At 32.4% G+C, this 26,129-nt stretch overlaps 2 protein-coding genes across 2 annotated transcripts; both read right to left on the bottom strand.

The window, feature by feature from the left end:
- Positions 1 to 763: 763 nt before the first annotated feature.
- Positions 764 to 12,095, bottom strand: LOC133202609 (EP300-interacting inhibitor of differentiation 3-like). The gene is made up of 11 exons (XM_061338453.1): positions 11,906 to 12,095; positions 10,933 to 11,013; positions 10,717 to 10,847; positions 10,477 to 10,601; positions 8,405 to 8,513; positions 7,553 to 7,649; positions 7,215 to 7,306; positions 6,012 to 6,060; positions 5,509 to 5,597; positions 4,664 to 4,773; positions 764 to 2,343 (listed from the first exon to the last, which is right to left on the bottom strand). The coding sequence occupies exons 1-10, from the start codon at positions 12,093 to 12,095 to the stop codon at positions 4,681 to 4,683; spliced, it is 1,056 nt and encodes a 351-aa protein (XP_061194437.1). The 3' UTR covers positions 764 to 2,343; positions 4,664 to 4,680.
- Positions 12,096 to 13,195: 1,100 nt separating this feature from the next.
- Positions 13,196 to 24,785, bottom strand: LOC133203046 (CDK2-associated and cullin domain-containing protein 1-like). The gene is made up of 9 exons (XM_061338901.1): positions 24,613 to 24,785; positions 20,345 to 20,471; positions 19,981 to 20,089; positions 17,122 to 17,223; positions 16,798 to 16,900; positions 16,488 to 16,577; positions 15,491 to 15,632; positions 15,043 to 15,101; positions 13,196 to 14,607 (listed from the first exon to the last, which is right to left on the bottom strand). The coding sequence occupies exons 1-8, from the start codon at positions 24,719 to 24,721 to the stop codon at positions 15,053 to 15,055; spliced, it is 831 nt and encodes a 276-aa protein (XP_061194885.1). The 5' UTR covers positions 24,722 to 24,785; the 3' UTR covers positions 13,196 to 14,607; positions 15,043 to 15,052.
- Between the last annotated feature and the right edge of the window lie 1,344 nt (positions 24,786 to 26,129).

Below are 26,129 nucleotides of genomic sequence, written 5' to 3'. Positions count from 1 at the left end.
GTTAAGGCCCATGGGTATCGCAGAAAATTCAGAACTTTTCAGTGTTAGGTGACAAATCTCACAGGCTAGCCAACATGTACAGACTATAAATTGTAATTGTAATGGAAGCCTCAAGATAACAAAAGATCTATACATTTTTAATACATATACAATGCATAGTAGAGTACCATGTAGAGTATAACGAGTTACGCTGATATCCCACTGTGGGCATATTTAGAACATATGTATTTCAAATGCATTGGAAGAAAAACACTCATAGAAGCACCAAAACACAAAGTTTGCACAAAATGTTAATGTTAATTGACTCAGGTGACCTAAAAAAAATCTGGCCTGGACAACAAAGATTATCAACTATAAATAATGCTATGGGTGATGAATTTTACTTCTTTTCACAGTGTTATATGTTGTTATAATACTATGGGTACAGAACTTAAACCAGTGAAATATTAGAGTAATTCTTCCCATTTGTCCCCACTTTTCAAGTCCCTAAGGACTTGAGTTCATAAAATTCACAACTTTTGTTGCCCTTTACCAATACAAGCTTCACACTAATTTTAGTTGAATTCAGATTTAAAATATGTTCAAAAGTTAATGGACAGGAGGGATGGGCAGTGGTAGCAATAGGTTACCAAGTGACTCGGTTGAGTTAAAAAGGAATTGACTGTATTGGATGGATAAATTCATTAACAAGTTTAATAATCCTAAGGAAAAGAAAAAAAACAACACATTAATGCTGTCAATTTTAACTTTACTTTTAAAAACATCATACAAAAGTCTGAAAAATAGAAAATTGTTTCATAGTCTTAAAAAAATTAATGAAAAGAAAAAAAATTACAGATGATGTCTAGATAAGACTCTTCATATGATAAAACATAGCACATACAAATATTTCATGATGAAAACAAGCCTGCAACCTAATTAATGATCAATACAATCAGCTTCAGAGAAGCTGAAAATGTTGTATAATCTGGAATTTTTTTTTAAAGATGTTGAACACCACTTTGGCAAATTGTACATGTACATCAAGATCAGCACTGCATGAAAATACACATCAATAATAGGAGGCCTCTTGTCAATATTCTGACAATATCCCCATTTTTATATATGAATGGTATAACACTACACATTTATTAAACGGTAACTTTTCAACTTTCAGAATGAACAACTTTAAGCTTTCTAGAGCTAATACACTATAAAACAACTAAATAAACACATAAAAATGTTACAAAATTTAAAAGAACAAAGTTGCAAGTTGCACTAGTATTGTAATAAACCTTCAAAATGAAATTTAACCAGAAGCCCTGGTCCACAACTCTCAGGACCCTTTTTAACAAATGAACTCACAAATAAACCCTTTATCTGGATCTAAACCAGGCATGAGGAGTACAATACAGGTAGCTTGCCCATGTTTCCTATTCCTAAGGCCAAATAAAAAAATATGTGTGGTTCCGGTTACCCGACCGTCCCTATTTTATACCCCCTACCCTAAACTTTTTTTTGGCAATTTTCATAGTTTTTCTGGAATTTTCCCCAATTTCCATCAATGGCTCCGGTTTAAGTTTTAGTTTCAGCAATGACGGCCCCCTTGCACAGCATAGTGCAAGTGTTTATTAGTGTTAAATCCCAAGCAAGCTAGCATGTAGGTGTCCCCTACCAATATTGACTAGTATATTATCACACCACATCTAAATGTCATTTGCAAAGTAGTGATAAGTATTATTTAGAAAAATTAAGAAAATCATTTTGTTAAAAAAAAAAAAAAGAAAAAAGAAATCCCTACCAACCTACCCTAATTTTTATGGAGGTGTAACCAGAACCACACATATTTTTTTGTTTGGCCTAAACATAAAACTTTGAACCTAATGTACAACCCTACCTTGGCAAATGATTAACTAAATAACTAACAAAACTGTTTTGTTGTTCAATTATAATGACTAGATTTCATTTTTAGATCCTCTCAAGACAGTATCAATTGAGCACAGGGAAATGGTTTTGGGTTTTGTTTAAAAGAACTGCAACAGTGAAAATATAACAGTTGAATAAAATCTGTAGACACTTTAAAAGAACAACACCATGATCTACTGATAAAAGTGATGATTAAAATACTGAAAGTTTAACAAGCACATTCAACCTTTCACAGCTCTCTATTTATCATGGACATCCATGATTTATACACACTTCTGCTTGCATTCAAACATCAATGCTTGTTTCTGGTACGGTATGTTTGATTGTGAATGGACTGAGCACTAAAATGGATCCGCTTTGCAGACATTCAGATTTCTTGAAAAATGTCCATAGATCCACGTGAAGTGTACTTGCTGCCTTTAATTTCAGGAGAGGTACCTGAGGCAAAAACAGAAATTTGATTCTCTACAAATATACATGTATGTACAGTACTATAGCTTCAAAATTTTGTCCTGAACTTTACATTTTTCTATAAACTGTACCTAACGACACATGAACTTATACCATGAAACACTAATACCTAACACTCACAAGTGACTTAAGGCTAGATATAGGCATTTCTATGCAAATGAACTAATTAAAACATATAAGGGCCATATACTGTAAACGTGGAAATTTTGACGTGCTAATTTTGACTATATTGACAATTTTTCTTTTCTCGTCAAAATTTCCACTCGCCAAACTTCACATCATATATATAGTGTCACAACAGACATTGACCATTGTACAACTTTACCGCTTAATTTTCTCAGCTTCCCCCATTAAAACTAGATCAAAGTTACTGTTTAATTTTTTTGTAAATAGTTATGAAAACATATAATCACAGTTTTAAAAACCATTGAGTATGTCATATACTATTAATACCCATGGTCACAACATTCTAACTTTGCGCAATTATCATGCCATGTTTGACCTACTTTGTAACCTCAGGCAATCGGTCTCGTATAATGAAAACAAAATACAAAAGAGCAATTAATTCAATCAAATCTTATACATTGTAGATGGTTTTTACAAGCAAAATTAAATTTTATTGATGAGAACGCTTGTAAATGAGTTCCCGCAGAAGTCGCAGTCCTTGCTTATAACATCGTGAACTCGCACAGAGCTACTTAATCGTAGACATTCTGAAGTCAACTTAGCCAATGTTTCCATCAAGTTTTTGGTCCTCTAGCTTCTGGCGAGCTTACTCTGAGTACTAGTTTTGAAACTCGTTTTTTAGGAGTTCTTTGTATTCATTTTTGTTTTAATCTTGTGAAATCAAAGATATACCTAACTCGATCCAATATTACGTCAAAATTACCACTCGTCAATTTCCGTAAACAAAACATCGTCAATTTTTCAACGCGTCAAAATAACTATGTTTACAGTATATTATACAGAGAAGGTTAAAACTTATTTTCTAATTTGTACTTGTTACCTACAACATGATATAGCCAGTACACATTATGATGTCATATTATGACATCACTGTTCTTTACTACACAAGGTTATAAAGAAGCTTCGGCATACCCTATTTAATTTTACAGAAACGAGGTATTATTATAGAAGCAGATATTCCAAGGATTGATATGACACTGCTGTACAAATATCAACAGTTCAATTGTTTAGTTGCTATTTATAAGGTTTTGAGTTGAACAAGGGTAAAAATGCATAGTCCTGTGCAAGTTTTCTCAAAGTCTGATCAAATGAAAAAGCACCTAGGATTTGTGCAGCAATTTTATTAACCTCTTAGAATGTTCTTCTCAGCATTATACATTAGGCCACAATTAAAATATTGTTGGTTTGGAGTTTCCGACTTAGTCTTTATACGTTTGGGTCGGTAGGTAGGGAAAATATTTTTTTTTAATTTAAATTTCAGAAATGGTACATGTTGTAGTATCCGGGCGTCATGGGTTTCCGATAGTTTAACCACAACCACAGTCCGAATTGATTCCACTTTTTGTCACTGATGTTCAAACCCTATTAGTTTTAAACCTTTAATATACATGGTAATAAAGACATTAAATTAGTATAAAGTCGTTATCATGTGCACAAACCCAAGCATGGCAGCTAGATTCATCTAGCAAATCGGACAGGACATTGTACCATGATATTTCTATTTCAAACCGGTATGTCTGATTCATCAGTTTACTTTTGCCATTTAAAACCATATAACCACAGAGAGTCATGGCATCAACTTCTGTTATACCGAGTTTACATTTTACCGCTTTCGACAGCCATGCTTGGATTCGTGATACGCATTTATTCAACATCACATAGATGCTTATAAATGAAAACTGTTTGATCAATCAAGTATTACATGATTCTGTATATATTACCCAAACGTACAAACACCTAAATCCGGATGAATATAACGAAATAAAAATTATGATCAGTATCTGTTGAAAAAATTCTTCGGACCCCACCGATTTATGTGAGTTAGCCAGCAACGCCAAACAAATCTAATTTTATTTTTGGCCTTATTTATGTAAAATTAAATAGGATATGCTGTTTTGTTGATTGCTTAAATACCTTGAGTAGTGAAGAAAATTGACATCATAATGTGTATTGGTTATAACATATCATGAGTACGATGTAAGTACAAGAAAATGAATTAAAACAGTCTCTGTATATTACATGTACCTCTTATGTATTATTAGTAGCTCAATTGCATAGAACCTCCTTCATGTACACCTAGCCTTAACTTGCATTCACTAACCTTATTGTCTAAGGGTATTATTTCAGCTTCATTTTCTTCACAACACTTGGATTCACAGACTCTCTCGTTGGAATTAATGGATCATGGATATTGTAAACCTCAATTAATTCCTAAAACACAAATTTATTTCAGATACATGTATGCTTAACAGCAACATTTAAGTTATAATTCTTTCCACAATTAATCTGATTTTGTACTGTAAGAAATTTCCAAATGTCACATCCCAATCTGGATAGTCAGTGCTGGAATGTACCTACAATTTTGAACCAACTTTCTCTCCCTTAACTAAGATTTTGTCTTTAGACTATGCACAATATTTACTATCACAGTACATTTGTCATAAGTTGTCTTTCCTTTGAACATAAAGAAATATAGCACCATACAATAAACTCATATATGAACTCATGGGGCTAAAAACACACTATGGAAAGAAATGTTACCATACATAAACTGAGGTCAGGTGCCACATAACAGGCCCTTCTTAACATCTGCCTCCAATTTTGCCAACTGCAGAAAACTGACTGACCAGTCTGCATATACATCTTTATGTACACATATTTTGCTTTAATACTTGCACATTTTATATTTGTATCTCATTTAAATGCCCCTTTACAATTGTAATCCAGGCTTTGGGGCCATAAAACTTAGACGAGCTCACTTTTGATCTCAGTCTCACTTTAACCAGAGGAATTCATAGTGGAAAAGTGAGACTGAGATCGAAAGTGAGCTTGTCTAAGTTTTATGGCCCCAGGGCCAGGTGTTACTACTGTACATTTATCATGGTCCATTAATTTTCAGAACAAACAATTCCTCTGAGGGATAAGTTGTTTCATTGTGGTGCTTACCTTCCATTCTTGAGGAGAAATGCTGACCACTGCCTGTTTATGTGGCATTCTCTTTCTAACTTTCTCTTGCTCTGGATTCTGAATTGGTTCTGAAAAAGGAATATAAACATGTTTATAACAATTTACTTAAGTCTTATATAAAATTATACAACAGTCTATCCTTTATGAAATGTTAAGGTCAGTATGCAGAATTCATGATTCTGGGCTTTAATCATGCTTATGGCTTAGACTTGTGATCTAAGAGGTCACTAATTCAAATTAAGATGTGGTTGATAATGTACATTTATTTTGTGCTGGTAAAAAAGCACTTTATTTTCAATGTTTCTGCAGATAACCTGTAAAATGTCTTAGTTTCAGCTATTAAAAAGGTACATGTACGAGTCCTCTTCATGCAGTCACATCAAGGAAAGATGAAAAGTATCAGCACACTGGTTATTCAGAAATTGAAAAAGTTAAAACTTTTATAAAAATTTGAAAAATTCATTGAAATACAAAACTTGTACCTATTAATGGTAATTTTTCATCATCCAAAATGATTTGTGCTAATCCATCCTGAAAAACCAAAAAAAAAAGTTCAAAGAAAAATTCAATCATTTTGCAAAATATTTTATCATGATCAAAAATAAACTCTTCTTTGTTTAACTTTCTTTTGCAATTTTCTTACTCCCTAATATACAAAGCAACCACAAATTTGCTTTTCATGATCCCTTTTTTCTGTTTGTATGTACAAATACATGTACAATATATTCCCTTAAACATCCAATCAAAAGTTGTTTTTTTTCTCTTTTTCTTTTTAAATTATACTGTATTCATGGTAATTAATCCACTAGACATTGACTATATTCATATAATGCTACCAACTTTTTATTGCAGCCCGGAGGACCGGGCTGCTCTATACATATAAGTTTAAGTGTTGGTATATGGGGATTGAGGTGGGAGAAGTTATTCAGAATTAAAGGTTTTCTAAACATAAAAAAGATTGTTAATCAGAATGTTCTTTCCCTTTATAAATTACGAGATACAAAATATATTTACTTCCATAAAGTGAATCTGTAAAAATATATATGTTTTTCATATTTAATATATAAAGTTGCTTATCATTTACTATCGAAAAAACGACAGGTCCCTTTTTTAAAACATCGAATTTTACTTATCGCATAAAAACGTACTTTACACAGTTCGTGTTTTATAATCTTAAAGTGAAAGACATTTTTGAAAATAGGTGATGCATGTGTCTGGTTTCAAATTATATTTTATGTAGCCAACATTTACTTGAGGAATTGATAAAATTTAAAAGGGTATCGTTTTTGTTCGATTTTCATCCGACTATAAGTTTTCAAAATATTCTCTACTATCATCTCCATCATTTAGACGCATGCCTTTTTCACACATATCGAAGCGGTTTGATGATCAAGACTCGTTTCCATTGTTTACTTTATTTATTTCCCGGGCGACAATTGATGGTTACATCAATGTTTTCTTGTTCTGTATATTGATAAGAGTTTTTAAACTTCATTACATACATATGTAAAACCTGATACAAAATGCTAGGTTGGTTTATAAATACACTGGAAGTTCATCTCAGCTTTGGTCACTTAGATATAAATGTGTTTAAAATTAAATATTTACAAATGTGCAACTTATGTCAGTTGACAGAACATTTTTAACTCAAGTCACCTAATTTAACTTCAGATCTGAATACTAACCCTGACAAGGAATGATGTGTAGAATATATTCTCCACAGTTTGACTGAAAGACTGGGGGTGTAAAACAAACTCAAAGTAGCATATAGGATTACCTGCAACATAAAAAGACATGTAAAATATGACAGAAAATTTTGAATTTGTTTCTTCAGCAATCATTTTACCATTTTAATAAAAATTTTGTTTTTTCAAACAATTTCAAACAATTTATATACCTGATATGAACTAACACACAAATGTGCATGCATATGCAGGGTTCTTCATGGATTGTTTAACATTGGTTTTGACCAGTAGAGCTCAAGTTTCAACTTGAATTCTCTTTTAATATATATAGTACTTACAATCTGTCTCTTTGTAGAGATGTTGTAGTAAACCATACAGCTTTTCTACCTCTGCTGTGGTGGCCTCGCTCTTCTCTGTGTCATCAAAAGACTTCATCTAGAAAGATAGAAATTATGTTCTTTTAATGAATATGTTTTGAAAATGGCAGGATGGCCATATAAATATAGAAAACAAAATTTTAAAGATTTTCTCAACCACTTTATCTTAGATATGCCCGTAGTCTATCATGTTGATTTATTTCAGATGGTATTATAAACAGCAAACTAATTGTTTGTACGACTGCATCACTTTCTGTAACAAGGATTTCTGTAACATTAAGTTTTATACCAAATATAAACTTTCCTTTACCACTATCTTTGGTAATTTTTTTTTATCAAAATATATGTACTAATGAATGTTGACTATTGACATTGTAATATCATTTACCTTACATGTATCTAATACTAAGATTTTTTTTCATGTTTCCTTAGTTCTCAAAGTTAAATATACTTGTTTGTGGCATTTTTCCAGTGATTTTCTCACCCAATCTAAACATACAAAAGCTAGTCATATAAAAGGAATATCCACAGCACCAATCTGAGGTCCTTTGTGTATACAGTGGCGAAGTGAAAGGGGCAAACAATTTTGATTCGTTTTAAATTTATTTGTTAAATCAGTCTATGTTAATGTTATCATTGTAATATATAACTTTGATCCCTGTGTTGTTAAATAGTAACTGATAAACTGGTCAAATTCAATATATGTTTTAAAACTTCAGTGAATGAAAATCATCTTACTTTAAGCATGAACTCATTGTAAGTGTGAAGCCATGTTTTACCTTTGTAAACAAGAGAGGGCCTTTATAAACTGACCTGTTTAGGGACAGTGGCTTTGTCAGATAAATTCTCTTTGTCACTCTTACGAGCATCAGTGGCTCGTCTGACTTTCTTTACAGGCTCCCCTCTCTCAAATGATCCAGCCCTAAGAATGTAAAACTCATTAATTACTCATTTATCATATACGATCATTCACCTTCAACAGCAAAGTAACTGATTCTTGCCACTAAAGATAAACAAACTTGGTCTGTCCTCATGTATAAAGGTAGCAAGTCCAGTCCTCAGGTTCATAAAATCTGCAGTTTAGTAATTGAAAATGCTTACAAAAATGACACTGAATTCACAATGTAATGTGTTTTTACAAATGTTATTTCTTCAAAGTTCATCATTAATCATATTACAAAGGTAAATTTCAAATCTCAAATTATATATTTTCAGGAAACAGGAATAAAAGCACTAATTCTAAATTTTCTGAATTGAAAATTGATCAGCAAGTATACTTTAGGATAGAGAAAAACTTGTATCCAGGCAAAATATATTGCATTTTTAAAATTTTTGTTATACTTACGGAGTATTTTATTTCAATCTTCAATTGTTTATAAAATACACAGTGTAAATAAAGCATGTGATTTCATTGCAAGATATTACAGATCACTTCCAATTATATGTCATGCTAAGTAATTAACTGGTATCAATGGCAAAACTAGAGGAAATTTGATTTCTCTAAAAATGTATCAAGGGGGGGGGGATTTTTTATAGGCATCTACTTTTACAGGTCTTTTTCTAAGACTTCCAAAAAACTGGAATCATATTAAGAAGCATAAAATGAAAAACTGTTGAATGAAAACAATTCAGTTTCAAGATACATTTTGAGACTTACGAGGGGTTATCAAAAAGTTCGTGGACTGACGCGATAAAATTAATAATATGTAGTCTTTGCTTACAAAATTTATGCGGAACATAAAACAACAAAAGTTTAAGAAATGTTGAAAATTTTAGCTTGATAAGTTGATAATTTGCCAAATTATTCTAAAATTAAAAAGACTTTATGTGATCACCCGGCGCTGTCGCCGTTTAGTGTCATGACGTCCGCTTAACGTCATTGTTTCTTAATGTCCGCTCTCTCTACCTCATACACTTATCTTGATGAGATTACCTGGAGTTAAGTTAGGACTTAAACCCGTCTTATTTATATGAATTTACAATGTCATGAGCAGCTGTTTTCAATGCATATAATATTGTAAATGGATCTTTATATGGGGAAAGATCCTCACTTGATTATGCCAGAATACTTAGCTTGTTGGAGTTCAATTTCTACCACACATGATCAACGTCACTTTTCGACGTGACTGACTTTTGACACCCTGACTACAAATCGACACTAGCTGTGCATATTTCATCTCTCTGAATCTTTTTAGGCATTAAAAAACAAGTACTCTGGATGCATTTTATTTTTCTGTAGCCAGTTTAAACATTCCTTAGGTCAATACCAGTTTTTCCAGGACCGAAACTCTATAGAGTGTTTGAAAAAGAAACCCCTCCCCCCTTTTGACGTTATTTTCACGCCCACAATTGTTTGGACACTCCATATAAAATTTACGATAAAATTTCATAGAAATTACAGAATGGGGTAAAAATTCCAAATTTTACTGAACAAATGTGTCATACCACATGCCTGAATTAACGAGATTTTCTGATGACAAATACTCATATCTAAAGAGTTTTTCTCAGTTACACTCAGGTAGGAAAAAACGTCATATTAGAGGTTGCGCCGCCTGGACATACCAGACCTTTGCTTACAAAAACACTAACATTTTATTAAAAAAATAAAAATTATGATTTATGGTTTATTCTATAGATAGAAAGGATGATGCTAACTAAATGTGTAAAAATTCATTGATGTACCTAAAGCGGTTTTAATTTTATCACGCTAGTCCACGAACTTTTTGATAACCCCTCGTAATCAATTAAATAACAATTTTAGGACTAATCAGTTATTGTTCCTGGCTGAGGAGCAGATATCAAAGATTGATTTGACAATCAACTCTTTTTTCAAGGACATTTGTATAATGAAGATAAATGCATTAAGGAACATTGAATATCATTACATGAAATGAAACGCTGGTGATTTCAAGAAAAATTTCTGTGAAGCTGCTCCCAAATTGACCCATCCTCTTTCTGAAATTGCAACATCATGTGTTTGTCGTGGTTGGCCCTGGTTGATGAAAGATATCTGAAATAAAGAAATGGTACATTATACCTGACCTGTATGTACTCCACTGTCTTTAGTACAGTTAAATTCAATACTTATTAGTTCCATTGAAAAATACAAAAGAATCTTGACTCACCAATTTTTCTGCATACTCAATTGGCTCAAACTTGAGAAAATCTGTCTTTAAATTGTCGACTTTCATTCTGGCATAATTTGAAATCATGAGAATGGTTGCAGAATCCAATGCCCCTTCTCTGGGCATCCTTACTGGAAAAAAAAGAGACCAATTTTTAATCCACATTTTTTTTTTTACAGTATAACAATAATTATGTATCAATTATGAAATGCTTACCATTTTTATTCAGATCATTGGCTGTCTGCAAAGCATCGGAGAGGCTTGTAGATTCAGGATTGATCATGTCATGTTTCTGATCTTGAAAGAAAATAAAAAATTAAAATGATTTGTAGTTAGATTGTTATTTCCAGGTCTTTTTTTTTTTTTTTTTTTTTTTTTTTTTGACCAAGTAAAATTTTAGCTAAACAGAAGAGTTCAATAAAATCAATTTATCATTTTACTAAAAAATATGTGGATGAATGTCAAGAATTTAACACAGCATCTAAATATTATCTACACAAAATAGCTAACTACTGTAGATTCCTAAATATACGCGAGGAATAAATTATCGCGTAATGACGCAAGAAGCACCACTCGTGAAATAAAATTACTCGCTTTTATTTTTATGGTGCTTTAATGTATGTAAAATCTCGAGATAAATCACCCATTCGCGAATTATTGTTCCCACGATTTGACGCCTTTGGACCATTTCGCGATTTTAAGTACTCGCGTAAAATAAGGAATTTACAGTATAAGGCCAACAAAAAAAAATAGTTTTCTTTCCTGCTACCCGACCGACCCTATTTTTTTGCACTCGACCCTAAAGTTTTATTTTTAGTTTTGGAAAAAAATCAGAAATTTCATGTTCCAAAACTGAAAAAAATATATATTCAAATGGTATTTCATGAAATTCTAGGTTTAATTTGGTTTTGTATTAGTTCATATCCAAAAAAATACTGTTGGAAAAAAATAAAATAACTTTCCAACCTATCCTATTTTTTTCAGGCTGTTAGCAGGAAACAAGACTATTATTATTATTTTTTTTTTGCCTAAGAGAAAACGGGGGGGGGGGGGGGGGGCAAGAAGAAAATTAATCTAAGTGACAAGTATTTTTCTCTATCAAAACTCACGTAAAGTAACTGACCATATTATTTTAAACGTAAAAATAAAACACACCTGAAAACAGAACTGCAGACTTCAATGGACTTACCATGAAGTTGCTCCATCAGCTTCCTGTAACCTCGCCTAATCTCTAACCTCTCCTCTTTGTTCTGGTTCTGCAGGTAGTCAAAGCCTTCAGAAGCCGACATACTTGTGGCATCTGATTCAGAGTCGTCATTTCTCGATCTGACACTACTGATGGTGGCTGTTTTCTTCTTCTTTGCATTGACACCCGCCATTTTCCAATTGCTGGACGGTGATGGTTTAAATTTTACCTCCAGTAAAAAGTTCCGATGTAAACAATGTCAAATCTCGAACCCGATGTTTATAAAAGGAATTGTGGGGTAGTTAATTGTAATTACAATATAACAAATTCCCGTAGTACTTGAATAAAAAATCAACCCAAGAAGGCTTTGTGCCAATTTTGGTCAAAATTGGTCCATTGGTTCTTGTGAAAAGTCAAAACCAAGGCGATCAGAGAGGCTCACGTTATTATTTGGTTATTTAGATTGGGATCGATGTTCAAAATATGGTAGGGTTTAATTTGCCTGGGACTTTTTTCTTCTGAGACACCGCTATGACATTTGGGCGGGAATTATTCAAAACTCATTTAAGTAAACTTGTCTGAAAATGAAATTCTTTGTGTATTAATAAATTATCATAGGATTTGAACCAGTGAAATTCTTTTTCTGTATTGTAGACAGATAATAGTGAGGCTTTTAAACAGTCAATAATCTCATCATGTGACAATCATGAAAATATCACGTGCATGCTACTTTGGTAACTTTTTCCAAGACACATTGTGTCTTTCAGCATTTGATAAAAAAAAAATTGGTAAATATAGGGTCCTCCCACCCAACTCCTCTTCATGATTTGAACAATTTATATGCACTGTGGCTAGAAAAATAATAATACTGTGAAATTCTGTTTTAACATTCTCTTCTTTGCTTAGGAGAGCCATGGTTTGAAGAAATTAAACTCTTCAGTAGTTGTATAAAGAAAACTTTTCCCACTTTTATCATTTTCTATCATGTATAGATTTCTAATCTATAGATATTTTGAGATCTAACACTTTTTAATAATCTCAGATGTCTGTGTGATCCTTTAATAAACTCAAATGCATAACATATACTATTCCTGTCTTTTCTTGTTCATTTTTCCAAGTTATATAATCAAGCAGATTTCTGCCATCATAATTTTCAATTACAAATTCTACTTTAGAACTATGTTTCATAAGTACCAGGTATTTTCAAGATACCCTGACTGTAATCCTGTATGTTAATTTGCATTATCCATAATATAACACAAAGTGAAAGAACTGGAAAGCAGACAATTTTTTCCCTTTATTTAAAGTTTCTCATCACTTAACATGTATCCATAACATAAAATTTAACATACCCAATATAATTGACACTTAATTTGAGAAAAAAAAATCTTTGAAGAGTGTCATGCAATAAAAATAAAAGTATCAAGAATCATAGGTGTAGTAGATTCAATAGTCATGAATTTAAAGTAACTGTGTGTAATTTATGTAACTGCAAAGCTCCATCAAAATGAACATATTTTAATCAATAAAACAATCTGTGATTTTATATAATTTCAATGGGTTCTAGTTTTAATAATTGATCTCTGACCCAGTCAATAAATCTGCTATAGTATTGATATAACTATAAAAATATGATATAAGAAAGTCGAAATACAATGTAGAATATTTGCATATAGAAGTACAGTTTTCTTAGAGAGTATTTCTAATTTACATAGACTATTGTACATGGACACTTTTTTTATTATTAGCAGATGATTCTTAATGTCTCTTTCTAGTGTATTATTTATCAGATATTATTTGGTATAAACAGTTTATATTACAACAATTGTACACATCATCTTTTTTCTAAAGTCAGTTCACATAGATTACAGCAAACTGAAAAATGTATTTTTGCAAATCTTCCTTTCAAAAGCAGCATTCTAGTACACAACAAACACAACACAGCGAGTACAATTATTCTTTTTTTTTCCACTTAAAAAAAGGTGATCTGGGTACCGGTACTTTCTTTTTTTCAAATTAATGAATAAAATTTTGACCAAATCATACTCAATGATGGGAAAATTAATGAAAGATAAAATTTGTGATAAGAATACATGTACATATACCGTACATGTATAAAACAGTACAATCTGATTAAAATCAGATCCTCAATCCACTCCTTTATCTTTTTTTTATTGTCGCGCCTCATGTAGCGATTTTAATCAGATTGTAAAACAGTAGATCCATTCTTCACATAGTACACCATGTAGATGTACTTTAACACTTTGTGACTGAGAAGTCTCAGATTCTAACTTGCCATAAATATTGAGACACTCTGACAGATTACCTTACTAATACAGCTTACTTGTGTAATACATTGTATCTTATAACACAAATATTTTGTCTACAAAATGGAATTCTTCAAATGAGGTAAAAAAAAAATTGTGAATTTTTAAAAGGTCAAGAAGACATGACCAATCAAAAATGAACACATGGCAACAGAATTTGTGAAGTATAAAGGAAAAACAATTATACACCTATAATGCTCAATAATTTACAAAAAGGGTATAATCACCCCAGTGTTAAAGAGGAAGGAAAGTCTTCTCCACTCTAGCACAGTGTGTGATTTATATACATTATGTCATATAGCACACATACAATTTAATTCAACAGCACAATAGAAAATCCTCCTGGCCTCAGTATCACAGTCAATTAAAAGCTCCCAACTGAAAAAGTAAGAAAATGTTATTGACAATACCTAAAACAACCTTTAGAAGGTATAATATGGAATCACATAAGTTCACCATTATTTGCAGATTTCTAAATACATGTACAGTCAAACCTTGTTATCTTGAACTTAATGAGGCTGAGAAAAAACTTTCAGATATCCAAGGATTCAATATATTGAGATTGAAATATTTCTAATGTGAAAGCCTCACTTTAAAAAGCAATCTCTGTGTGCATTAATATACGGAAAGGTGTGAATTTATTGGTTATCCATAATATCTGATAACCGTAATAATTCCTCAAGTTTTCTTAAAATATCTTTTTTTTGATTAGCATTAAATATAATATAAACTTTGACTCCTATTGATTAAACAGCAGCATCACTATAGATATGATTTCTACTGACTAAATTGTAGACAGTGAATTGTACTGACCAATTGTTCCTCATTTTACAGGTACGTCATCATCAGCTCTTTTCCGTTTGAAATCACACCTAAAACAATCACTGAATATTTTCAAAAAATATACATGCAATGAAACACCCTGGTTTACAGTACTGAACACAGCTTTCAAAGAATGAACCCACTGGAGATGAGGAAAATAATTCTTCTTTCTTTTATGACTGAAGAGTGATAGTCCTTACTTTCAGTAGCAATATTATGATGCAAGCTCCCATTAGAATACAACCAGTAAAAGAGGAGGAAGATACATAAATTTTATTAAATTACTGACTGACCCCCCTGAATTTCAAATTACTGACTGACCCCCTGAGTTTTAAATTAATGACTGACCCTCTGAATTTAAAATTAATGACTGACCCCCTGAATTTTTAATTAATAACTGCCCCCCCCCCCCCCCCCGAATTTTTAATTAATGACTGACCCCCTGAATTCCTGTAACATTTTCATTTCTTCCTGCATCTGACGAGTTTCTGCGATGTACTGTTCCAGGTCATTAACTGAAGTGGAGGGAAGAACGGTAGGGAGGAATCTGGAGAAAAGACCTGGTTTTATCTTTGCATAGTCTGAAAAAGATTGAATACAAATCAATCACAAGTACAAATTTGTTTTTATTGGAGCACACAGATTTTATTTACTATGTTGCCTGAGGCAACTGCTTAAGTGAACATAAAAATACTTTTTAAAGTCTGTAACCATTTAATATTATTTTCAAGTCAATATAATTTGCTTGTTGTTAGATTATGTGAATTAACTTTACCATTCTAATTCATCAAAGATCTATATCATTCTGTAGCTGGATTCATTCTGTTCTGTTTTTGAACTATGAAATTGGTTTTTCCCTGGATTTTACCTGATTAGGATGTTATACTTTAACTGGTTTATGAAATAAGTCCCTACCTGGATTATCATATCAGGTTTTGCTGTCCCCTCTTACCTGGATTATCATAATAATTTTGACTCAATGCTCTTTTATCATACCTGAGTTATGATGCAAGTTAAGGCTAGGTATAGGCATCGTTATGCAAATGTGCAAAAAAACACACATAAGAGGTATTACCTGGACTATGAAATCAGTCCCTACCATATTTATGATGTTATACTGTCTTACCTTACCTGGTCAATGAAAATAATCCTTTTCTGGATTATGATGTCATCTTATCTGTTATCTTATCTGGTCTATGAAAATAGTACTTACCTAGATTATGATGTCATCTATTACTTTGACTTTGAAACCAGTCCTTCACTAGCATATCATAACAGTCCCTGACTGAGCTGATTGGATTATGATGTCATCACTTACTTGGATAGTTATGTCATCCATTACCTGGACTATACCTGGATTATGATGTCATCTCTTACCTAGACTATATATGGATTATTATGCAATTTATTACCTGGACTATGAAACCAGTCCTTACCTGGATTTACAGAATGTATGTTCTTCACTGTGTTTGCCATTGTAGGGGGAGATATGGTGAATGGTTTGGAATTAGCTTCTTCCAATAATGCTGCAAGATGATGAAAATCTTGCAATAAATTAAACCAAGTAAATGCAGCATTCTATAAAAACATTTTATTTTCAGTATTGTCTAAAAAAATTGTTTTCAACTGGATAAAATGTGTGTTAGAAATAATTCTTCTGAATTTCATCTGTGAGTGATATGTATTATAATAATAAAATAGAAGAGAAGCAGAAATTTTCAGTTAAAAAGAATTTCCCTAACTTACACAAAATGAATTCTATATGTTGATCTAACACATGCTGTTGAAATAATTTCTTCAGTTCTTCATTCAAATCTGTTTTCAATTTGGTTTCAACATAAAATCTATTCTGAAATGAAAGATATGATCAAATTTAAATTCCTTTGATTTCCTGAAAAATTAAATCATTGCTAAAAATAATTAGCACATGAACAAATATGGACAACTGTAAATTTCTAAAAACTTTATTAAAGCAAAAATGATATGTCACAAAATGTCAATACTATATATGTAAAAGTAAATAACAGGAATGAAAAATTTCATTAAAGTTAACATGCATCTGTTACTTACCATATAATTAAAAATAGGGACAATGCCACCTAAGGCCTGTAAATACTGGTTCAAAATGAAAGAAAACTTCTCAATGAAAGACTTTGGTTCTTCATCCCGCATCTGTGGAAAGTTGGTGTCAATATAATTATAATAATAATTTACAGTTCATTGGGTAACATATCTATAGTTTGACTGAAGGACCCCCCCTCCAACATTTTCTTTGCTATTTAGTTGCCATCATCTTCAAGGGGGGGGGGGGGGGGGGTTAAATGTAGACAAGCATAACAAAGGGCACATTGCACTTAGGCAGTAAAACATCACTGGGTTAATTACAAGAGGCCCAAGGGCCTTGAATCGCTCTTCTGATAAACTGTACAACCTATCACTTCTATTTGAAGCCTCTAAGTATCCTGTATATTTAGATAAACCCTTGAAATTCCAATTCACACTCTGAGAACCCAAGATGATTCTAAGCCAATTAGTACCTGAGAGTTGGTCATGGTGACCTACTTATCACTTGTCATTCTCTGAGGACCCATCAACTAAGTTTGTTGATTCTAAGCCAATTCATACCTAAAATATTTTTTAAAATTATAACCATAAAATTTTATAAGTAGGTCAAAGTGACCTTCTTTTCAGTTGTTGTACTCCAAGGACCCAAGATGCATCAACTGACAAAGTTTGACGATTCTAAGCCAATTAGTACCCGAAATATCTAATTAAAGCAATAAATTTTCAAAAGTAGGTCACGGTGACCTACTTTTCAGTTGTTGTACTCCAAGGACCCAAGATACATCGACTGACAAAGTTTGATGATTCTAAGCCAATTAGTACCCAAAATATTTAATTAAAGCCATAAATTTTCAAAAGTAGGTCACAGTGACCTCCTTTTCAGTCAACCTACTCCCAGGACCCAAGATGCATCAACTGACAAATTTTGACGATTCTAAGCCAAATAGTACCCGAAAATATTAGATATAGCAATAAAATTTCAAAAGTAGATCACTGTGACCTACTTTTCAGTTGTCATACTCCAAGGACCCAAGATGCATCAACTGACAAAGTTTGATGATTCTAAGCCAGTAAGTACCCAGAATATTAAATTAAAGCCATAAATTTTCAAAAGTAGGTCATGGTGACCTACTTTTTAGCCGACCTACTCCAAAGACCCAAGATGCATCAACTGACAAAGTTTGATGATTCTAAGCCAGTAAGTACCCAGAATATTAAATTAAAGCCATAAATTTTCAAAAGTAGGTCATGGTGACCTACTTTTTAGCCGACCTACTCCAAAGACCCAAGATGCATCAACTGACAAAGTTTGATGATTCTAAGCCAATTAGTACCCAGAATATTAAATTAAAGCCATAAATTTTCAAAAGTAGGTCACAGTGACCTCCTTTTTAGTCGACCTACTCCGAAGACCCAAGATGCATCAACTGACAAAGTTTGATGATTCTAAGCAAATTAGTACCTGAAATATTTAATTATAGTCATATAAATTGAAAAGTAGGTCACAGTGACCTACTTTTTAGTCAACCTACTCCAAAGACCCAAGATGCATCAACTGACAAAGTTTGATGATTCTAAGCCAATTAGTACCTGAAATATTTAATTATAGTCATATAAATTGAAAAGTAGGTCAAGGTGACCTACTTTTCAGTTGACCTTATTTGAGGACCCAAGATGCATCAACTTACAAAGTTTTATGATCATAGGGCTTAAAATGTCCAAATTATGTCTCTAAAACGCTTTGAAATCGAATGCCTGTAAAGTTCAAAAAGTAGGTCACTGTGACCTACTTTTTAATAAACATGTTTTATGGCCCCAAGATGCACCATCTTACAACATTTAATGATTCTAAACCTCTCGGTATTCGAATTAATGACCTTAATTGTTTTGAAAAAGATTAGCCATAAAGTTCAAAATGTAGGTCAAGGTGACCTTCTTTTTAGTTGATGTACTTTGAGGACCCAAGATACATCAACTGACAAAGTTTGATGATCATAGGCCTTAAATTGTTCAAAATATGCCTCTAAATCATTTTGAAAAAGAATGGCCGCAAAATTTAAAAAGTAGGTCACCGTGACCAACTTTTGAGTCAACATGATATGAGGTCCTTAGATGCATCAACTGACAAGATTTGATGCTCCTAGTCCTTATAGTAAGCAAAATATCAACATTTTAATAAAATGTAATTTTTGGTCAACTTTGAAGTGACCTTGAGACCACGCCCTTTGCCCCAGGGTGATGCCTTGAACAATTTTTAATCTACAGCATATCCTCATCCTTTTCTGTAAGTTTGGTGATAATCTGCCCAGTGGTTCTTGAGAAGAAGATTTTTTAGCAACCAGTACTTTTGTTTCTATTTTCCTAATTATCTCCCCTTGTTTAAGGGTCACAACCCTAGTTTTAGTATAAAAGGGAGCCCTTGGGCCAAGGATACCATGTGACAAATTTGACAATAATTGGCCAAGGGGTTCTTGAGTTATGGCCCATATTCTAAAAAGTTTATGCACACCGCACAAATGGCCATAGCATTAGCTCTTTGAGCCTTTGGCTCAGAAGAGCTAAAAATTCTGGGCTATAGAATTTTTGAATAATTTTCAAGTTCCTAGGCAAAAATAATGCATGCTGAAAGTTTTTATCAACTTGTATAAAATAATTACACTGTTGTCATGAACCATGTGATATTTCACATTTTTTTCTATCATTTCTTTTTTTTCCTTTTTAATAAAATTATTCCTGTGGCATGAATATCACTTAATATTATAATGTCCAAACACAAGCATGCTTGTCCTATAAAAGTTTTACTGATCTCTAAATTTATGACACTGCTAAGTATTTGACGATAACTTAAATGTTGTATTTTCTCACCAGTGCCTTTAGCTGTTCATTTAGTTTCTCAAGATGTAGAGCCATGTGGTTCATCAGATCTGTGTAGAGTTTCTCAGAGAACTGCTTACAGACACATTTATAAACACAGCTGTAAAAATAAAATTACATCAATAACATGAAATGATCATAACACAATCCAGTATAAAACAAGAAAATGTGTAGGAGTATAATGTCCATTACACACATCAAGAGGAACATTTATTTTAATAATAACATCATCTACTTACACGTTAGAGACAGATTCAATATTTTAAAGAAACCTGTTTCTATAACACCCCCCCCCCCCACACACACACCTTCCTTTGCATATGTCCATACTAAACCCAACAACATACATACAAACCTATACATTTGTTCATATGAGATAGGTATGTACTGCCCGGGGGTCATGCTCAGTAGTTGATCTATGGCTCCCTCTAGTTTAGGCCAGTACTGTGTCCTGTAATCTTCAGTTGTTATGGTCATCATCACTGTTAACAGGAAAACGTCACATCTAGTGTTCAATTAAGACTTTTCTGGCATCTTTAAAAATTATTTTTACAGTGAACACTTTTAAGTTTTAGTTTGCTTAACACTATATGAGTTAAAAGTTCTCATCTAGACTTGTTTAAGTAAGTTACATCACCTGTACATATCACTCAAATTTAGTTTTAAAAAAGGTCAACATCATATTGTGTAGGGACGTGCAATTTTATTGGTAAACTGGTATATCATACTGTGTAATACATAGTTAAGGCCCACCTCAGCACCGGTACCTACGGCACAGAGTGATCAATCGCACTAAATTTCTTGTGATTTTCGCTTTGATCTAATGATCAGATCACTTTCATTTTCATGTTTTAATACTGTATGCAACCATAGACTGAAGTAATTATCAATTAATGTCTGTAAATACTATCCTGTAGAATGTATTTCCAATATTCTGAAGTTGTTTCTTCAATATGTTTACAAATTGGCATTTGGATTATTATTGTTTTCACTGATACTTCATTATTTTTTGTAATTGTACTTAGAAACAGAAAACAAGCAATTGAACTTGAAATTATGGTGACAGCAATAAACAGAATAATTATCCTTGGTTAATTCTCTTTTTGTGGCAAGTTTAATTTCAGTTGGACTAACTGTAGAATGAGTAGAGTTTTGAAGAATTTAACAGAAATTTCTACTTTTAGTAACCATGGCAACATCCTTTGTTAAAATACAAAAAAAAAAAAAACCAAACAAAAACAAAATACATAATTACATGTATGTAATTAGCGTAGTTTACTTGTGTACCAAGTTTTATTGAAAATAGACCAAAACTGTAGGAAGAAAGGCAATTTAAAAAAAATTTATAAATTTTTCTTATTTCAGTAACCATGGCAACACCATAAGTAACCAGAAGTCTCTGATGAGACTATAGCTCTACTGGTCTGTACGTATAACAAAGGAAAAGTAGCACTCGGATTTGAAACTTTGCAACATGCAACAATAAATAGAATAATGTAGTCTACTTGTGTGCCAAGTTATATTGAAATCAAACAAAAACTGTAGGAGGAGTAGCATTTTGGAATTATTTCACAGAAATTTTTATTTCAAGTAACCATGGCAACACCATTCACTGAAATCAAAAACTGATATACACTATTATGTAATGTAGTGTAGTCTAATTGTGTGCCAAATTAGATTGAAATCAGACCAAAACTGTAGCAGGAGTAACGTTTTAAAGGAATTCTACAGCAATTTCTTTTTTTAGTTACCATGGCAAAACCATTCATCAAAATCAAAAACCAATTCATCAAATTATGTATCTTAGTGGAGTCTACTTGTGTGCTAATTTATATTAAAATCAGACTAGAACAGTAGGAGGCATTGCGTTTTCAAGGAATTTCACAGATATTTCTATTTTTAGTAACCATGGCAACACCATTCATTGAAATCAAATACAAATGCACAAAATTATGTATCTTAGTGTAGTCTACTTCTGTGCCAAGTTATATTAGAATCAGACCAAAACTGTAGGAGGAGTAGCGTTTTAAAGGAATTTTACAGAAATTTCTATTTTTAGTGACCATGGCAACACTGTTCATCAAAATCAAAAACCGATGCACTAAATTACGAATTTTAGTGTAGTCTACTTGTGTGCCAAGTTATATTGAAAAACGGACCAAAACTGTAGGAGGAGTAGCGTTTTAAAGGAATTTCACAGAAATATCTATTTTTAGTAACCATGCAACACTGTTCATTGAAATCAAAAACTGATGCACTTTATTATGTATCTTAGTGTAGTCTACATGTGTGCCAAGTTATATTGAAATCAGACCAAAACTGTAGGAGGAGTAGCGTTTTAAAGGAATTTCACAGAAATTTCTATTTTTAGTAACCATGGCAACACCATTCATTGAAATCAAAAACCGATGAGTAAAATTATGTATCATTGTACAGTCTACTTGTGTGTGAAGTTATACTGAAATCAGAACAAAACTGTAGGAGGAGTAGTGTTTTAAAGGAATTTCACAGAAATGTCTATTTTTAGTAACCATGGCAACATCGATAATCGAAATCAAAAACAGATGCACTAAATTACGTATTTTAGTGTAGTCTACTTGTGTACCAAGTTATATTAAATCAGACTAAAACTGTAGGAGGAGTAGCGTTTTAAAGGAATTTCACAGAAATTTCTATTTTTAGTAACCATAGCAACACCGTTCATTGAAATCAAAAACTGATGAACTATATTATGTATCATTGTACAGTCTACTTGTGTGCCAAGTTATATTGAAATCAGACCAAAACTGTAGGAGGAATAGTGTTTTAAAGGAATTTCACAGAAATTTCAATTTTTAGTAACCATGGCAACATCGATCATTGAAATCATGCATTAGATTATGTATCTTAGTGTAGTTTACTTGTGTGCCAAGTTATTCGAAATCAGACCAAAACTGTAGGAGGAGTAGCATTTTGAAATATTGTTTACAGACAGACAGACAGACGAATGGACAACGGACACCTTACTATCGCATAAGCTTTTCTGGTCTCTGACCAGTAGAGCTAAAAATTATGCATCTTAGTTTAATCTACTTGAATAGAAAGTTTTACTGAAATCAGTCCAAAACTGTAGGTGAAGTAACATATTGAAAGAAATTCATAGAAATTTCTATTTTAAAGTAAGTAACCAAGACAACATGGTTCGTCAAAATCAAAAACCAGTAAAAAGAAATTATGTATCTTAGTATAGTCCACTTATGTAGAAAGTTTAACTGAAATCAGACCAAAATTGTTGGAGGAGTATGGTTTTGAAAGAACTTCACAGTAATTTCTATTTTTAGTTACCAAGGCAACACTTTTCTTTAAAAGCAAAACTGAAGAACATAACCTAATTATGCATCTTAGCATAGTCTACTTGTGTAACAAGATTTATTGAAATCAGAACAAAGCTGTAGGAGGAGCTTATTGAAAAAAATTCATACTTTTTTTTTATTTTTAGTAACCAAGGCAACATCATTCATCAAAAACCAAAATATAGAATTATGTATCTTAGTGTAGTCTACATGTGTACAGTAATATTACAAATAGGGATGTGAGATTTTATCGGTATACCGGTATATCGTGATTTTTTTATTGCGCGATATGTATCATGATACGGAGACTAAAATACCGGTATTCAGTATGTAATTATAAATTCTGGAAATAAGTAATTTTTTGTTCAAACTCTTAAACTACAATTACAGGAATTGTAAAAAATGTTGTAAAATAGTAAAACAACGGCATCCTAGCACCAAAACATGCTTTTATTAATATATGTATAATGGCCTAAATAAAAATGAAAAAGTTTGTTATATTTTCACACTATATTTGTCAGAAAAGTCATAGACTGAAATTCATTTAAAATCAAAGTAAAAATTATGTGAAAAAATATCATGATTTTATCATGATACATTTGGAAAAAATCGTGATATATCACGATACAAAATTTTTGGCAATACCCATCCCTGATTACAAATTGAACTGTAGAAAGGGTAACATTTTGAAAAAAAATGTTTACAGACAACAGACAGACAGACAAACGGATGGATGCATCATGCCTCACTAGTAGATCTAAAAATTATAGCCCATAGTAAGTAATATATTTAATTTTGATATAAAGGAAATTAGATAAATAAAAAAGCTGGCATATTGATATTGATTTTCTCAGCAGGTGCCGTCCCCTGCCAGTTTTTCCTAATTGCACATCCTGTCAAGTGCACTGAGTTTTATTGAAATCAAACAAAATCAACCAGAGTAGTAGAATTTTTTTGACATGTACATTCTATTGTGATGCTTTACCATAAGCTTTTCAGGTCTTGGACCAACACGAATAAAAATGGAAAAGTTTAACTGAAGGGTGGGTACAAGTAGCAAAAGGATGCAATTTTTAATAATCATTTTGCACCTGATGCTTTATTATAAAATCAGTTTACGCTATCTGGAATATAAAGCTAAAATATGAGAAATACACAACGAATTGTACAGTACGTAACTGAGCACTGACATGTAATTTTTACAATAATACTTTAACTGTTTAAGAGGCATTTTCCCGAATCCATCATTCATTCATAAGCATCTCAATATTTTTCCCGTCTTGATACAAACCCATGCTTCCTGGCCGTAAGAGAGGATGATGCTTTACTTTTTGGTCGCCATCGTCTGGTGCTAAATCAGGCTGAGTAGAGTCTGCTTCTGCTTCCATTGGTTCATCCATTATTTTTTGTAAAATTACTGAAAGTCTTCAACTTCTTGTTCAGTTTCAGTATGTCATCATGGGAGGTAATTCGGAAACATGAGAGTAATCTTTACGATTAACTAAGAAAAATTACCAAAACGAATATTTAAGCGACATGTATCACGAACTCGATTGGCTTTTGTCTTATAGACAATGAATCACATGTTTTATAAATATTTTGTTTATTGCTCCAATGACCCAATGGAGTAACATTTACCATGTCAAGAAGAGATGATAATTATATAATAGTTGGCCGATGGCCGCCTTTGTTTAAACAAGCCGGCGTAGAACAAATACAGATCTATTTATTTGGTGCAGTTTTATTTTTTCACGTTTTTTCCCATATAGATGTGTATTGTCAATAATTTTGCCGATATATAATATACTCTAGGAAACAAAGCTACTTTTATTATTGTGCCCCCTCAATAATTAATTACGTGTGACCCCCCCCCCCCCGACGCACTGATTTTGTTTTCCTTGTTAAGCCGTATTACCCACCCAAACTGAAAATGTTTGCTTGGAGCCCACCCCCCATCCCAATCTGAAATAACATATTTAATACCAAACTCTTGTAACTTTTATGGAGCTCCAAATTAATCTCAAATAACTGAAAAGAAAATATTTCATTATTTGACAGACCCATGGCAACGGTTTCAAAAGTGGAGGGCCAACTTCCGAAAAACAAATCTGACAAGCCAAAAAAAAAAAAATAAATAAAAAAATAAAAAAACAACTAGCAACTATCCAAATCCTGGAATTTGCCAGTGCTCGGTCTTACTGCAACAAAACACAAAAAGTTTGCGTGTGTGTGTGTGTGGGGGGGGGGGGGGGGGGGGGGCAACCATCATGTAAAGGAAAATTTACTATAGCAAAATACTTTACTCAGAAAAACTGCCACCCCCCCCCCCTCCCGCATTCTACGGGCCTGTTTGAAGATATTTGAAGATATCATTTATAAAACCATTATCAATTATTAAATTGATGCGCGTAATAAATTAATTATTGCTTTCGTAAATATTGCATGGATGCAAGCATCAATTGAAATGACGATAGCAATGCGATTTCAGTGATGCGCGCATCAATTCATTTTTTATCAATTCAACTGATGCGCGCATCAAATCACTTAATGGTGCTTGTATCAGTTTAATCGATGAGATAAAAAAAAAAAAAGCAAGGTGTAGTTACGTTATTGCTCGCCAAAATTAATTTAGATGAAATGGTAAATCTCTTTAATTTGATTTGATTGAAGATATCTTTAATCGTTTTACAATACTATTCTTGAGCGCAGAAGGCAACAATTCAATCAAAGAAATCATTATTTAAATTGGATATTTTTTTAAAATTTGTTGGGGGGGGGGGTATCACTGTCATCTTTTCGACTGATTTT

Source organism: Saccostrea echinata, unplaced genomic scaffold, assembly GCF_033153115.1.
Source record: "Saccostrea echinata isolate AGI-Se365-2 ecotype Australia unplaced genomic scaffold, CSIRO_AGI_Sech_v1 ptg000047l, whole genome shotgun sequence".
Taxonomy (NCBI): Eukaryota; Metazoa; Mollusca; class Bivalvia; order Ostreida; family Ostreidae; genus Saccostrea; species Saccostrea echinata.
This window is presented reverse-complemented; position numbering and strand designations above follow the sequence as displayed.